Here is a 15,000-nt window from a genome sequence, read left to right on the forward strand (position 1 = left end):
TTTTGTGACTCTCCTGGATTTCGCAGGCTTTTTTTTGCAATTGTTGTTAGGGCCTAAAATGCTTAAATCACCAGAAGCTTATTATCCATCCATCCAAGTCGCCACCTCGTCGCAGACAACATTCACACACTAGGTGCATGTCTTTGGAAGTGGGAGGGGCCTATCCCCAGGTGCGTGTTTTTGGAGGTGTGAGAGGCCTATCCCCAGGTGCATGTCTTTGGAAGTGGGAGGGGCCTATCCCCAGGTGCATGTTTTTGGAGGTGTGAGGAAGCCAGAGTACTTGGATGGAACCCACGCAGTCACGGGGAGAACATGCAAACTCCACACAGAAAGATCCCGAGCCCGGGATTGAACTCAGGACCTTCGTATTGTGAGGCAGATGCACTAACCCCTGTTCCACTACGCTGCCAAGCTTATTATTATTATTATTTACAATTTTTTTTTTATCTTTAAGTTGCAAGGCTTTTTTTTTTTCAATAAGTTTAAATTAACTTGCAAATGTTATCGTTTTAATTATATAATTATAATTTGTAGCAAATTTATAATATATTTATAATTTTTTTTGTTGTTGGATTTGTTTTCCGTCCTTGCAACCTTAACCTCAAAAAGCACAGGATTGCAACACAAATTGGATACATCTTTTACTCGTTTTTTTACCGCACATTTTAAAGTAGACGGTAGATTGCAGCAAAAGCACATATCTGGAGTTTGTTTTCCAATTACTATACGATTTTGATTATAAATAACAGCAATATTTATAGTTCCAGGAACATTGGGTGGCATGTTTACTTCACTCTTGACAAGGACAAAGATGGATTTATGTTGCACCACATTTACTATCGCACATTAAGACCATTTGTGAATGGTTTAGAGCGATCTATTGAGGGAATTTTTGTTGTTTGTTCATTTAGAGCAGGGGTCACCAACGCCCATAAGGACCAGATGAGTTGCCACTGTAATGATACCAAGTACAAGTGCGTATCTCGTCTATACTACGAGGATTACATCGATATTTTTTATGTAAAAACAATTATATTATGTTTATAAACTCAGGAATTGCATCCCTGGACACATCCGTCCATCCATTTTCTACCGCTTATTCCCTTTTGGGGTCGCGGGGGGCACTGGCGCCTATCTCAGCTACAGTCGGGCGGAAGACAGGGTACACCCTGGACAAGTCGCCGCCTCATCGCAGCCCTGGACACATGGGAACTTAAATTATGACCAATGTATGATCCTGTGACTACTTGGTATCGGGTCGATACCTAACTGTGTGGTATCATCCAAAGTGATTATTACATTTTAACAGAAGTGTAGATAGAACATGAGAAAGTAGGCAGATATTAACAGTAAATGAACAAGTAGATTGATAATAATTTTTTACAGCTTGTCCTTTATAATGTAGACAAAATAATAGGTAGATAAATGACACAATATGTTACAAATTAGACTGAGTCTTTGTTTGTTTACTTACTACTAACAGACAAGTTGTCTCATATGTTCACTATTTTATTTAAGGACTAAATTGCAATAATAAACATATGTTTCATGTACCTTTTAAGATTTTTTTTGTTAAAATAAAGCCAAAAATGCCATTTTTTGTGGTGCCCTTTATTTAGAAAAGTATTGAAATACATTTGGCCATGTACTGCTTGCCCGTGTATCGGCTGGGGACATCTCTGCGCTGCTGATCCGCCTCCGCTTGGGATGGTTTCCTGCTTGCTCCGCTGTGAACGGGACTCTCGCTGCTGTGTTGGATCCGCTTTGGACTGGACTCTCGCGACTGTGTTGGATCCATTATGGATTGAACTTTCACAGTATCATGTTAGACCCGCTCGACATCCATTGCTTTCCTCCTCTCCAAGGTTCTCATAGTCATCATTGTCACCGACGTCCCACTTGGTCATCATTGTCACCGATGTCCCACTGGGTGTGAGTTTTCCTTGCCCTTATGTGGGCCTACCGAGGATGTGGTAGTGGTTTGTGCAGTCCTTTGAGACACTAGTGATTTAGGGCTATATAAGTAAACATTGATTGATTGATTGGTTTTGGTACCGGTACCAAAATATTGGTGTATTATAATCCAGTGTATGATTACATGTTGATGTTCTTGCTTCGTCTACACAAGATTAGAGACGTGCGTTTGGCAAAAATAATGCTATTTGGCCAAATATTTTGCAAGGCGGCGCATGACAATCAGGGATTAGTTGGTTTTGCTGGAAATCCCGGAGAGTCCTGCAGGATGCTGGTAGACCAGATGGTACTAATTGTGCTATGTTGACATTTCTACAGGCTAGAAAACTGGCGCTTTGAGGAGTGGGGCGACCAGGTGTCCGTGGTGTCGTCCGACATGCGCGATTGGGTCGCTCCGGAGAAGGCGGACATCATCGTCAGCGAGCTGCTGGGATCCTTCGGTGACAACGAGCTGTCCCCCGAGTGCTTGGATGGAGCGCAGCACTTTCTCAAAGGTGATTTTCTTGCAGGTTTCCTGTCGTCGTGCCGAGTTTGATACGAATGTACAATTGTATCAGATTGAATAGTTGTGTGGAAACATACTTTATTAGTTGTTCATTGACCCTGCCAGAGGTGTTTGTTTACTTTGTGCTCTAATTGTGGTCATCTTGGGAGTGAAGTACAAACCCCGTGTCCATATGAGTTGGGAAATTGTGTTAGATGTAAATATAAACAGAATACAATGATTTGCAAATCCTTTTCAACCCATATTCAGTTGAATGCACTAAAAGACAACATATTTGATGTTCAAACTCATAAACTTTATACATATTTTTTGCAAATAATAACTTAGAATTTCATGGCTGCAACACGTGCCAAAGTAGTTGGGAAAGGGCATGTTCACCACTGTGTTACATCACCTTTTCTTTTTTTAACGTTTGGGAACTGAGGAAACTAATTGTTGAAGCTTTGAAAGTGGAATTCTTTCCCATTCTTGTTTTATGTCGAGCTTCAGTCGTTCAACAGTCCGGAGTCTCCGCTGTCGCTATACTTTATTTGTATAGCACATTTAAACAACATAAATGTTTCCAAAGTGCTGCACAACCATTTTAAAAACAATGTTCAAATATCTTTAGCCCCATCAATGACTGAATGAAGAATAGAACCAATATAAAAATATAATTTTAAAAAAATGGTTAAAAACAATATTCAAATATCCATGGCTCCACCAATGACTGAATAAAAAAAAAAATATATATATATATATAAATAATAATAAAAAATAAATAAATACGATTAAAAACGATATTAAAAACCATATTCAAATATCCTTAGGTCCACCAATCACTGAATAAAATATAAAAGCAGTATAAAATTTAAAAAAATAAATATGATTAAAAACAATATAAAAAACAATATTCAAATATCCTTAGCTCCACCAATGACTGAATAAAAAATAAAAGCAATATAAAAATAATTTTAGAAAATTATATTAAAAACAATATTCAAATATCCTTAGCCCCATCAATGACTGAATGAAGAATAGAACCAATTTAAAAAATGATTAAAAACAATGTTCAAATATCCTTGGCTCCACCAATGACTAAATTAAAAAAATATATATATAAAAATAATAATAAAAAATAAATAAATATGATTAAAAACAATATTCAAATATCCTTAGATCCACCAATCACTGAAAAAAAAATAAAAGCAGTATAAAATTAAAATAAATAATAAATATGATTAAAAACAATACAAAAAACAATACTCAAATATCTTTAGCTCCACCAATGACTGAATAAAAACAATATAAAAATAATTTTAAAAAATTATATTAAAAACAATATTCAAATATCCTTAGCTCCAACGAGTGACTAAAAAATAAAAGCAATATAAAAAATATATATATTTATATATGTATATATTAAAAACGATATTAAAAACAATATTCAAATATCCTTAGCTCCACCAATGACTGAAGAAAAAATTAAACAATATAGAAAAAAAAAAAATATATATATATATTAAAAACAATATTCAAATATCCTTAGCTCCACCAATGACTGAATAAAAAATAAAACCAGTATAAAAAAAAAATATATATATATGATTGAAAACTATTTTAAAGGGTAAAACCAATTAAAACAATAAATAGAAATAAATAATAATAATAATAAAACAGAGGAGCACACAACTCACGTAGTGTTAAAAGCCAAAGAATAAAAGTGGGTCTTAAGGCGAGGCTTAAAAGACTCCACTGTGGGAGCAGTTCTAACATGGATGGGCAGAATGTTCCAGAGCTTAGGGCCGACCACAGTGAAGACAAATTATAGACGCAGTGGGAATGAAGGGGCGAAATGTTTTCGTCTACATCGGGGGTACTTTTTATAGTCTCAATGGGTTCTGTTGCGATGCAACCAGATGTTCCTCCAAGGGAATTTAAGTTGCTGGTCAATCCCAAGTTCTTTTGATGACACATAAACTGAGTTTAAATGATCACCCAGAACAGAAAAGGTGTTTTGCAATTTATTCCAAAGCTTTGGAGAGACCAACCTAAAAAAAACCACATTCAAATCGCGTCGACTAGTTGATCTGAAAACCTTACGGAAGCGCTGTCTTCTTCAATATCTGCCTCGCCCCCACACACAGGAACAGATACACATGTCTATTGTCCTCCTTAGCTGGGCACAGGAAAATATAAGTAGGGAGTACTGCTACTCGTTACATTCCTAAAGCCAAAGTTAACTTGCAGTGTACCATAGACATGAGATTATAAAATAGAGTACAAATGGAAAACACTAGTTATTTCAAGTATGACTGAATATAAAGAAATAACTCTTAAATATGGATATATGTAGATATCTATCTCCCTCAGTTTCCAACCCCTACAATAGATTAAAAAGAAGAAAGGGAGTCTTAAATTGGCAAGACTGATGCTTCCTGCTACGTTGTCTTATTCTCTGGCAGGTATGAAGTGTTAAAAAGCAGTTAGGATGCCATTTGCCGATAGTCCCATCATAATGTGTTTAATGTCTAGCCAACTTAAAATGACATTCCCCTTTTCCCCCCCGTGTGCGTCATCAGAGGATGGCGTGAGCATCCCCTGCTCCTACACCTCCTTCCTGGCCCCCCTGTCCTCCTCCAAGCTGTACAACGAAGTCCGAGGCTGCCGGGAACGTGACAAGGATCCGGAGTGCCACTTCGAAATGCCCTACGTGGTGCGCCTCCACAACTTCCACCAGCTGGCAGAACCCCAACCCTGCTTCACCTTCACACACCCCACAAAAGGTAGACTCACCCACCCCACTTTTTTTCCCTGCGAGTCCACTCACCTCCCCCCGAAACCACCTCTTCAGATATGAACAACAATCGTTACCAGTGCCTGAAGTTCCCGGTGGCTTGCAACACCGTCCTCCACGGCTTCGCCGGCTACTTTGAGACCACGCTCTACAAAGATGTCACACTCAGTAAGTCTGCTTCAAAAGGACCACGGTGCAGTTTCACCATTCTTTATTTTTATACTGTGTTTGTGTTCTCTCTAGGCATCAAACCTGACACACATTCACCCGGAATGTTCTCCTGGTTCCCCATTCTTTTCCCCCTCAAGGTAAGTTCTTCTTAAGTTACACCTGCTCCTGGGCTTTTACTGTAAAGCATCAAGTACAGTACAGTACTCCCATGGTACACATCAAGTACAGTACAGTACTCCCATGGTACACATCAAGTACAGTACAGTACTCCCATGGTACACATCAAGTACAGTACAGTACTCACATGGTACACATCAAGTACAGTACAGTACTCCCATGGTACACATCAAGTACAGTACAGTACTCACATGGTACACATCAAGTACAGTACAGTACTCACATGGTACACATCAAGTACAGTACAGTACTCCCATGGTACACATCAAGTACAGTACAGTACTCACATGGTACACATCAAGTACAGTACAGGCCAAAACCTTCTCCTCATTCAGTGTGTTTTTTATTATTTCCATGACTATTTACATTGTAGATGGTCACATCACAACTATGAATGAACACGTGTGCAGTTATGTACTTTTTAAAAAAAAAGGTGAAATAACCGAAATTATAAATAGCCACCATTTGCTCCGATTACTGCTGTGCACACTCTTGGCATTCTCTCCATGAGCTTCAAGAGGTAGTCACCTGGAATGGTTTCCACTTCACAGGTGTCACAGTTTTGATGCCTTCAGTGACAATCTACTATGTAAATAGTCATTAAAATGAGGTGTGTGTGTGTGTGTGTGTGTGTGTGTGTGTGTGTGTGTGTGTGTGTGTGTGTGTGTGTGTGTGTGTGTGTGTGTGTGTGTGTGTGTGTGTGTGTGTGTGTGTGTGTGTGTGTGAGTGAGAGATTGTGTGTGTGTGTGTGTGTACAGTATGTATATGTGTGTGTATGTATGTACATAAGTATGTGTATATGGATATATGTGTATACATATTTATTTATGTATATATATATATGTAAATGTGTGTGTATATATATATATATATATATATATGTATACAATGTGTGTGTGTGAGAGAGATGTATGTGTTTGTAAATGTATATAGTGTGTGTGTGTGTATGTACATAAGTATGTGTATATGGATATATGTGTATAAATATTTATTTATGTATATATATATATAATGTGTGTGTATATGTATGTAGTGTGTGTGTGTGTATGTACATAAGTATGTGTATATGGATATATGTGTATAAATATTTATGTATATATATATATATATATTGTGTGTGTGTGTGTGTGAGATATACGTATGTGTGTGTGTGAGATATATGTATGTGTGTGTGTGTGAGATATACGTATGTGTGTGTGTGAGATATATGTAAGTGTATTTGGATATATATATATGTATGTGTTCAAATTCATGCTCGGGATCTTTCTGTGTGGAGTTTGCATGTTCTCCCCGTGAATGCGTGGGTTCCCTCCGGCTTCCTCCCACTTCCAAAGACATGCACCTGGGGATAGGTTGATTGGCAACACTAAATTGGCCCTAGTGTGTGAATGTGACTGTGAATGTTGTCTATCTGTGTTGGCCCTGCGATGAGGTGGCGACTTGTCCAGGGTGTACCCCGCCTTCTGCCCGATTGTAGCTGAGCTAGGCGCCAGCGACCCCGAAAGGGAATAAGCGGTAGAAAATGGATGGATGGATGGATGGATATATGTATGTGTATATAAATGTGTGTGTACATATGTGTTTTTGTGTGTGTGTGTGTGTATATATATATATATATATATATATATATATATATATATATATATATATATATATATATATATATATATATATATATATATATATATGTATATATATATATGTATATATATATATGTATATATATATATGTATATATATGTATATGTATATATGTATATATATGTATATGTATATATGTATATGTATATATATATATGTATATGTATATATGTATATGTATATATATATATGTATATATATATATGTATATATATATATGTATATATATATATATGTATATATATATATATATATATATATATGTATATATATGTATATATATATATATATATATATATGTATGTATGTATGTGTGTATGTATGTGTGTGTGTATGTATGTATATGTGTGTGTGAGAGATGTGTGTATATATATTATAAAAATATGTAATATATAAATAGTGTGTGTGTGTACAAGCTTGTGGATGACTACCAAAAGCGCCTTCTTGCAGTGAAACTTGCCAATGGACATTCAAGTTTCAAGTTTATTGTTCTTCGGTCAATGGTCAACAAAGCAAAAAAAAACAGTTGTACATTCATAGATTGAAAATAAAAAGTTGTACATTCATAGATTGAAAATGAAAAATGTTACAGACCGAAAGGGTTTAGGCTGAAGTTAAACACTTATTGCGCCTAACCCTATAAACAAATTCAAGTACAAAATAAACTTCCGAAAGTTATAAAAAGTCCTTTGCACAACATATTATAAATACACATTTTAAACAACATTATAAACAACATCATAAACAACATGAACGTAGTTAAATTTTATACACAGTACAGGCATGTGAAATATCCCTGTGTACATATAGACCTTTGCACTAATTATATATACAATATACACAAACAATTGTACTTCTATTATTATTTATATCTCATGTTTAATTTTTAATTAACATTAATCGTAGTATTAACTACAATGTTAATTCAAGAGTGATATATTTTTTCAAGACATTGGTCTTAAAGTGTTTTTTAAATGTGTGAATGGAACTGGAACATTTTAAGGAATCATCCAAGCTGTTCCACAGTTGAACTCCTCTAACAGAAACACATCTACTTTTTAAGCTTGTTCTTATTTTTGCTTTCTGAAAGAAAGCTGAACCTCTGAGGTCATAGGGATTCTCTCTGGGTTTAAATCTCACTTGTAAACATCCAGGCAGCATGTGGTTATGAGCTTTAAAAGCCACAATAGTAGTATTGAGGTCAACAAGATCGTGCAGTTTTAATGTTTTTAATTTAATGAACAGAGCATTGGTATGGTCATGATAATTCGCATAAGTTACAATTCTAATCGCTTTCTTTTGAAGTAAAAATATAGAGTTGATGTTTGATTTGTAATTGTTTCCCCAGATTTCAACACAATAGTTAAGATATGGGAGTATGAAAGAATTATATAACATGATAAGAGCCTTTTGATTCACAGAGTTTTTAATTTTATTTAACATAGCAATATTTTTTGCCATCTTTGTCTTAAGTATATTTATGTACAGTTTCCAATTTAATTTATCATCTATATATATTCCCAAAAATGTTATTGAATACACCCTTTCTATCTCCATATCATCAATTCTTATATGGCGCTGCATGTTATTTTTCCTATTTCCAAAAATTATATATTTAGTTTTATTTAGGTTGATTGATAATTTATTGGCATCAAACCATTGCTTTAGTATGTGGAGTTCAATCTCTACAGTCTCTAGGAGTTGGTCAAGGTCTTGCCCAGAACAGTACAGACTTGTATCATCAGCAAAAAGAATACAGTTGAGTTTTTTAAGTATTTTGGAAATATCATTAATATACAGTAAAAACAATTTTGGCCCCAGTACAGAACCTTGGGGTACTCCATGTGTTATGATCTTTTTGTCTGAATCTACATTGTTCATATGCACATACTGCTCTCTCCCACCAAGATAACTTTTCAACCAATCATGAGCAAGACCTCTGACACCATACCTATGCATTTTGTTTAAAAGTAATGTGTGATCAATGGTGTCAAAGGCCTTGCTCAGATCAATAAAAACACCAACAGCAAACTCCCTCTTATCAATTGCAGTGGTTACCTCCTCAACTAGTTCCATCACTGCCATGGAAGTGGACCTGTTAGATCGAAAACCGTATTGGTGTTCACTTAGCAAGTGATGCTTATCAATAAAACTGTCGAGTCTTGACACAAATAATTTTTCAAGGACTTTTGAAAATTGTGAGAGTAAAGAAATAGGCCTATAGTTTGTGAACTGATGCTTATCTCCACTTTTGAAGATGGGAATGACTTTTGCCGTTTTCATTTTCTTTGGGAAGACACCTTTTATAAAAGAAATATTGCAAATATAAGTGAAGGGAACAGCTATAAAATCAACAACTTCCTTGATCAGAGAAAAGTCCAAGTCACAGCAGTCTGTTGTAAGCAAATATTAACATTGTTGTACGTATACTTTTGACCAAGTCACATTTTCAGTAGAGCCATAATAACTTTATAAAAGAAGTGAAGTGAAGTGAATTATATTTATATAGCGCTTTTTCTCTAGTGACTCAAGCGCTTTACATAGTGAAACCCAATATCTAAGTTACATTTAAACCAGTGTGGGTGGCACTGGGAGCAGGTGGGTAAAGTGTCTTGCCCAAGGACACAAGCAAACTTCATGAATGTTTTTTGTGAGCAACAAGTATGTGCTCCAATCACAAAATAATAAGAGTTGTAGAAATGATTGGAAACTCCAGACAGCCATGACATTATGTTCTCTACAACTTTTGACCAGGACTGTAAATAAACAAAAATGTCAAGAGTTTCTGCCTTGTCTTTGACAGCAACCCATCTCCGTGTCTCGTGACGACGACATCACGGTGCGATTCTGGCGCTGCAACAACGGGAAGAAGGTGTGGTACGAGTGGGCGGTGACTCAGCCCACCTGCTCCGCCATCCACAACCCCGCCGGACGCTCCTACACCATCGGCCTGTGACCCCCCCCCCCCCCCCCCCCCCCCCTTTAGTAGCTCTATATACTGTATGCAGCACCACAAGGTATGTCTGCTTGAAGACATTCCACAGGACTGTGGATGAGAGTTATGTCCACCAGTGCGATACAGGACTCACATTTTCTATCCATGTCAATAAATACTGTAATGTTGTATTCTCTGCCTTTTAATTCACTCCTGTTTTATATTTGTGAATACTTAAATGATTCACGAAGATTTGGTGTTCACATCCCTTTCCAAAATGGAATAAATCCACTTTTGTCCTTAAAATTCTACACAAAATACCCCATAATGACAAGGGCAATTTTACAAGAATTCTGTCTTTACTCAATACTTCTTTTTTGATGCAGCAATAACTTTATTAATACAACCTTGGTACATCTATCTTAAGAACTTTTGCCTTTTCCTCTTTGCAGCTCCTCTCAAGCTCCATCAGGTTGGGTGAGAAGCTTTGTTTTTTATCCAGGACGTCTCCGTAACAGTCAGGGGAGGTGACCAAAAATTTAATGGTCACTCTGTCAGAGCTGCAGTATTCCAGGGCATTTTTTTTTTTTTTTTTTGGTGTAGTGAATTATATTTATATAGCGCTTTTCTCTAATGACTAAATAGTGCCAGGTTTTTGCTTTCCAGCAAAATGTATTTTTCTGCGTCCGTGTCTCGCTCTCTGGCTCCCACTCCAACTCCAGCCCCGCGTCTCGTCCCTGCTGCTGCTAATAAAGGCGACAGGTGATTAATTATAAAAGCCCACCTGGGCCATCCACTCATCTTACGCTGTCTTCGAGGCCGGTTCTTGCACGCCACGCCCTCCCCCTTTTTCATTGTCCCGTTTACTCTCCGTAAAGTGAAGTGAACTATATTTATATAGCGCTTTTCTCTAGTGACTAAATACTGCTTGGTTTTTGCTTTCCAACAAAATGTCTTTCTGCGTCCGTGTCTCTCTCTCTGGCTCCCACTCCAACTCCAGCCCCGTGTCTCGTCCCGGCTGCTGCTAATAAAGGCGACAGGTGATTAGATATCAAGGCCCACCTGGGCCATCCACATCCACTCATCTGTCGCTGTCTTCAAGGCCGGTTCTTGCACGCCACGTCCCTCCTTTTTCATTGTCCCATTTACCCTCCATAAAGTGAGGTGAACTATATTTATATAGCGCTTTTCTCTAGTGACTAAATAGTGCCAGGTTTTTGCTTTCCAGCAAAATTTCTTTTTCTGCGTCCGTGTCTCGCTCTCTGGCTCCCACTCCAACTCCAGCCCCGTGTCTCGTCCCGGCTGCTGCTAATAAAGGCGACAGGTGATTAATTATAAAGGCCCACCTGGGCCATCCACTCATCTGTCGCTGTCTTCGAGGCCGGTTCTTGCACCCCACGCCCTCCCCCTTTTTCATTGTCCCATTTACTCTCCGTAGAGTGAGGTGAACTATATTTTTATAGCGCTTTTCTCTAGTGACTAAATAGTGCCAGGTTTTTGCTTTCCAGCAAAATGTCTTTTTCTGCATCTGTGTCTCTCTCACTGGCTCCCATACCAACTCCAGCCCCGTGTCTCGTCCCAACTGCTGCTAATAAAGGCGACAGGTGATTAATTATAAAAGCCCACCTGGGCCATCCCCTCATCTTATGCTGTCTTCGAGGCCGGTTTCATGCACGCCACGCCCTCCCCCTTTTTAATTGTCCCGTTTACTCTCCGTAAAGTGAGGTGAACTATATTTATTTAGCGCTTTTCTCTAGTGACTAAATAGTGCCAGGTTTTTGCTTTCCAGCAAAATGTCTTTTTCTGCATCTATGTCTCTCTCACTGGCCCCCACTCCAACTCAAGCCCCGTGTCTCGTCCCTGCTGCTGCTAATAAAGGCGACAGGTGTTTAATTATAAAGGCCCAACTGGGCCATCCACTCATCTTACGCTGTCTTCGAGGCCGGTTCTTGCACGCCACGCCTTCCCCCTTTTTCATTGTCCCGTTTACTCTCCGTAAAGTGAGGTGAACGATATTTATATAGCGCTTTTCTCTAGTGACTAAATAGTGCCAGGTTTTTGCTTTCCAGCAAAATGTCTTTTTCTGCATCTATGTCTCTCTCACTGGCTCCCACTCCAACTCCAGCCCCATGTCTCGTTCCGGCTGCTGCTAATAAAGGCGACAGGTGATTAATTATAAAGGCCCACCTGGGCCATCCACTCATCTTACGCTGTCTTCGAGGCCGGTTCTTGCACGCCACGCCCTACCCCTTTTTCATTGTCCCATTTACTCTCCGTAAAGTGAGGTGAACTATATTTATATAGCGCTTTTCTCTAGTGACTAAATAGTGCCAGGTTTTTGCTTTCCAGCAAAATGTCTTTTACTGCATCTATGTCTCTCTCACTGGCTCCCACTCCAACTCCAGCCCCGTGTCTCGTCCCAGCTGCTGCTAATAAAGGCGACAGGTGATTAGATATGAAGGCCCACCTGGGCCATCCACTCATCTGTCGCTATTTTCGAGGCCGGTTCTTGCACGCCACGTCCCTCCTTTTTCATTGTCCCATTTACTCTCCGTAAAGTGAAGTGAACTATATTTATATAGTGCTTTTCTCTAGTGGCTCAAAGCGCTTGTACATAGTGAAACCCAATATCTAAGTTCCATTTAAGCAAGTGTGGGTGGCACCGGGAGCAGGTGAGTAAAGCGCCTTGCCCAAGGACACAACGGCAGTGACTAGGATGGCGGAAGCGGGGATCGAACCTGGAACCCTCAAGTTGCTGGCACGGCCACTCTACTGCATGAATGGATGTAAGAAACTGTTTAAAAAGTGGGATAAGAGCCGGAAAATTTGGAAGACGATGTAACTGGGTGGATCCAAATATCGATAGTGATGATATCAAGGGTGTATCTCTACCGGATCGACACAAGCGTGATAATAAACTGATACTGCTGTTTTTTTTTTTTTTAATATCTATGGAGGCTAATTTGTGTCTTCATTACAAAACTTTTATTTTGAATTTTGTGGACTGAAATATTTACTGTGTTTTAAAGCCACACATTTTTATTTATTTTTTTAACACAATTTGAATTGAAATATCGATAGTGATGATATCAAGGATAGTGTCTACCGGATCGACACAAGCATGATAAAACATACTTTTTTCTTTTTTGTAATATCTATGGAGGCTCATTTGTGTCTTCATCAAAAAACTTTTACTTTGAATTTTGCGGACTGAAATATTTCCTGCGTTTTAAAGCCACACTTTTTTATTTATTTTTTAACACTATTTGAATTGACATAACGATATCAAGGATAGTATCTACCGTATCGACACAAGCGTGATAAAACTGATACTGCTTTTGTTTTTTTTAAATATCTATGGAGGCTAATTTGTGTTTTCATTACAAAACTTTTCTTTTTAAATTTTGTGGACTGAAATATTTTCTGCGTTTTAAAGCCACACATTTTAATTTTTTTTAACACAATTTGAATTGAAATATCGATAGTGATGATATCAAGAGTAGTATCTCTACCGAATCGACACAAGCGTGATAAAACTGATACTTTTTTGTATTTGTTTTTTTACATCTATGGAGGCTAATTTGTGTCTTTATTACACAACTTTTATTTTGAATTTTGTGGACTGAAATATTTATTTTTATTTTAACACAATTTGAACAAACTTTGTTTTCAAACACAAATTTTGCTCACCAATTTGATCAAATTCTGCTGACAAATTTCATTTCATCCAAGATCGTGTTTTTAAAAAATTATTTAGTTAAAATACCGTGTTTTAAAATGCAGTATTAAAAAAAATTCAGTGCATAAAAGTGTCGCTTCACAGCTCAATACCCACTTCCGGTTAAAGACCGGAAGTTGTCACAATAAATGAAAATTTTTCATTGACAGCGTAATTTAATGAAATACAGTTACGAAATTAAAACGCAAACAAATTCAGTGTTTAAAAAATATTGTAATAAAAAATTAACCTCCATAAATGTGTGTTTAGTTCCCATTGTTGATACAGTTTTTTTTAAGTATCTAAGGAGGCTCATTTGTGTCTTCATTACAAAACTTTTATTTTGAATTTTGCGGACTGAAATATTTACTGCGTTCTAAAGCCACACTTTTTTTTTAACACCATTTTAACAAACTTTGTTTTCAAACACACAAATTTTGCTCACCAATTTGATCAAATTTTGCTGACAAATTTCATTTCATCCAAGATCGTGTGTTAAAAAAATTATTTAGTTAAAATACCGTGTTTTAAAATGCAGTATTAAAAAAATTCAGTGCGTAAAAGTTTCGCTTCACAACTCAATACTCACTTCCGGTTAAAGACCGGAAGTTGTCACAATAAATGAAAATTTTTCATTGTCAGCGTAATTTAATGAAAGAAATTTACAAAATTAAAACGCAAAGAAATTCAGTGTCTACAAATTTTTGGATAAATGTGTGTTTAGTTCCCATTGTTGATATAGTTTTGTTAAAAATAAATACTAATTTAAATAAAAAAGGCTTTTGTTTACTGATTTCCCACCATGTACTTTACGTTTGTTTGTATGAATGAATAAATACGTCGCTTACTTTCCGAGTGTAAAGCAAAAGTTTTACTCATAAAAGCATTTCCGGTCAGTCCCGTCTGCGGTTTTTTTGAGGATGAAGAATAAAATCATCAATGTTTCAGGAAGGCGGACCCGGGATTCAATTCCGGAAGTCATGAGGGAAAACCTGAGGTGGATCATCAAGTTAGTTTGACTTAAACAGGAAGCTGAAGACTAAGCATTCAAAATAAAAGCACACGCTTGAAATTGGAAAGTTTGTTTACCACATTTTTTAGTG

At 37.2% G+C, this 15,000-nt stretch overlaps 1 protein-coding gene across 2 annotated transcripts in view; it reads left to right on the forward strand.

The window, feature by feature from the left end:
• The window catches only part of prmt5 (protein arginine methyltransferase 5), a 23,396-nt gene extending 13,026 nt beyond the window's left edge, over positions 1-10,370 (forward strand). The window contains exons 12-16 of one of the 2 annotated variants that reach the window (XM_061890209.1): positions 2,293-2,468; positions 5,041-5,244; positions 5,313-5,423; positions 5,499-5,563; positions 10,048-10,370. In XM_061890209.1, coding sequence (XP_061746193.1) covers positions 2,293-2,468; positions 5,041-5,244; positions 5,313-5,423; positions 5,499-5,563; positions 10,048-10,200 — 709 coding nt within the window. In that variant the 3' untranslated portion in view covers positions 10,201-10,370. Of the gene's footprint in view, positions 1-2,292; positions 2,469-5,040; positions 5,245-5,312; positions 5,564-10,047 lie in introns of both variants that reach the window. The other variant, XM_061890208.1, reaches the window with a different exon arrangement.
• Positions 10,371-15,000: the final 4,630 nt, after the last annotated feature.

The sequence above is a fragment of the Nerophis ophidion genome, linkage group LG28 (genome assembly GCF_033978795.1).
Source record: "Nerophis ophidion isolate RoL-2023_Sa linkage group LG28, RoL_Noph_v1.0, whole genome shotgun sequence".
Lineage (NCBI taxonomy): Eukaryota > Metazoa > Chordata > Actinopteri > Syngnathiformes > Syngnathidae > Nerophis > Nerophis ophidion.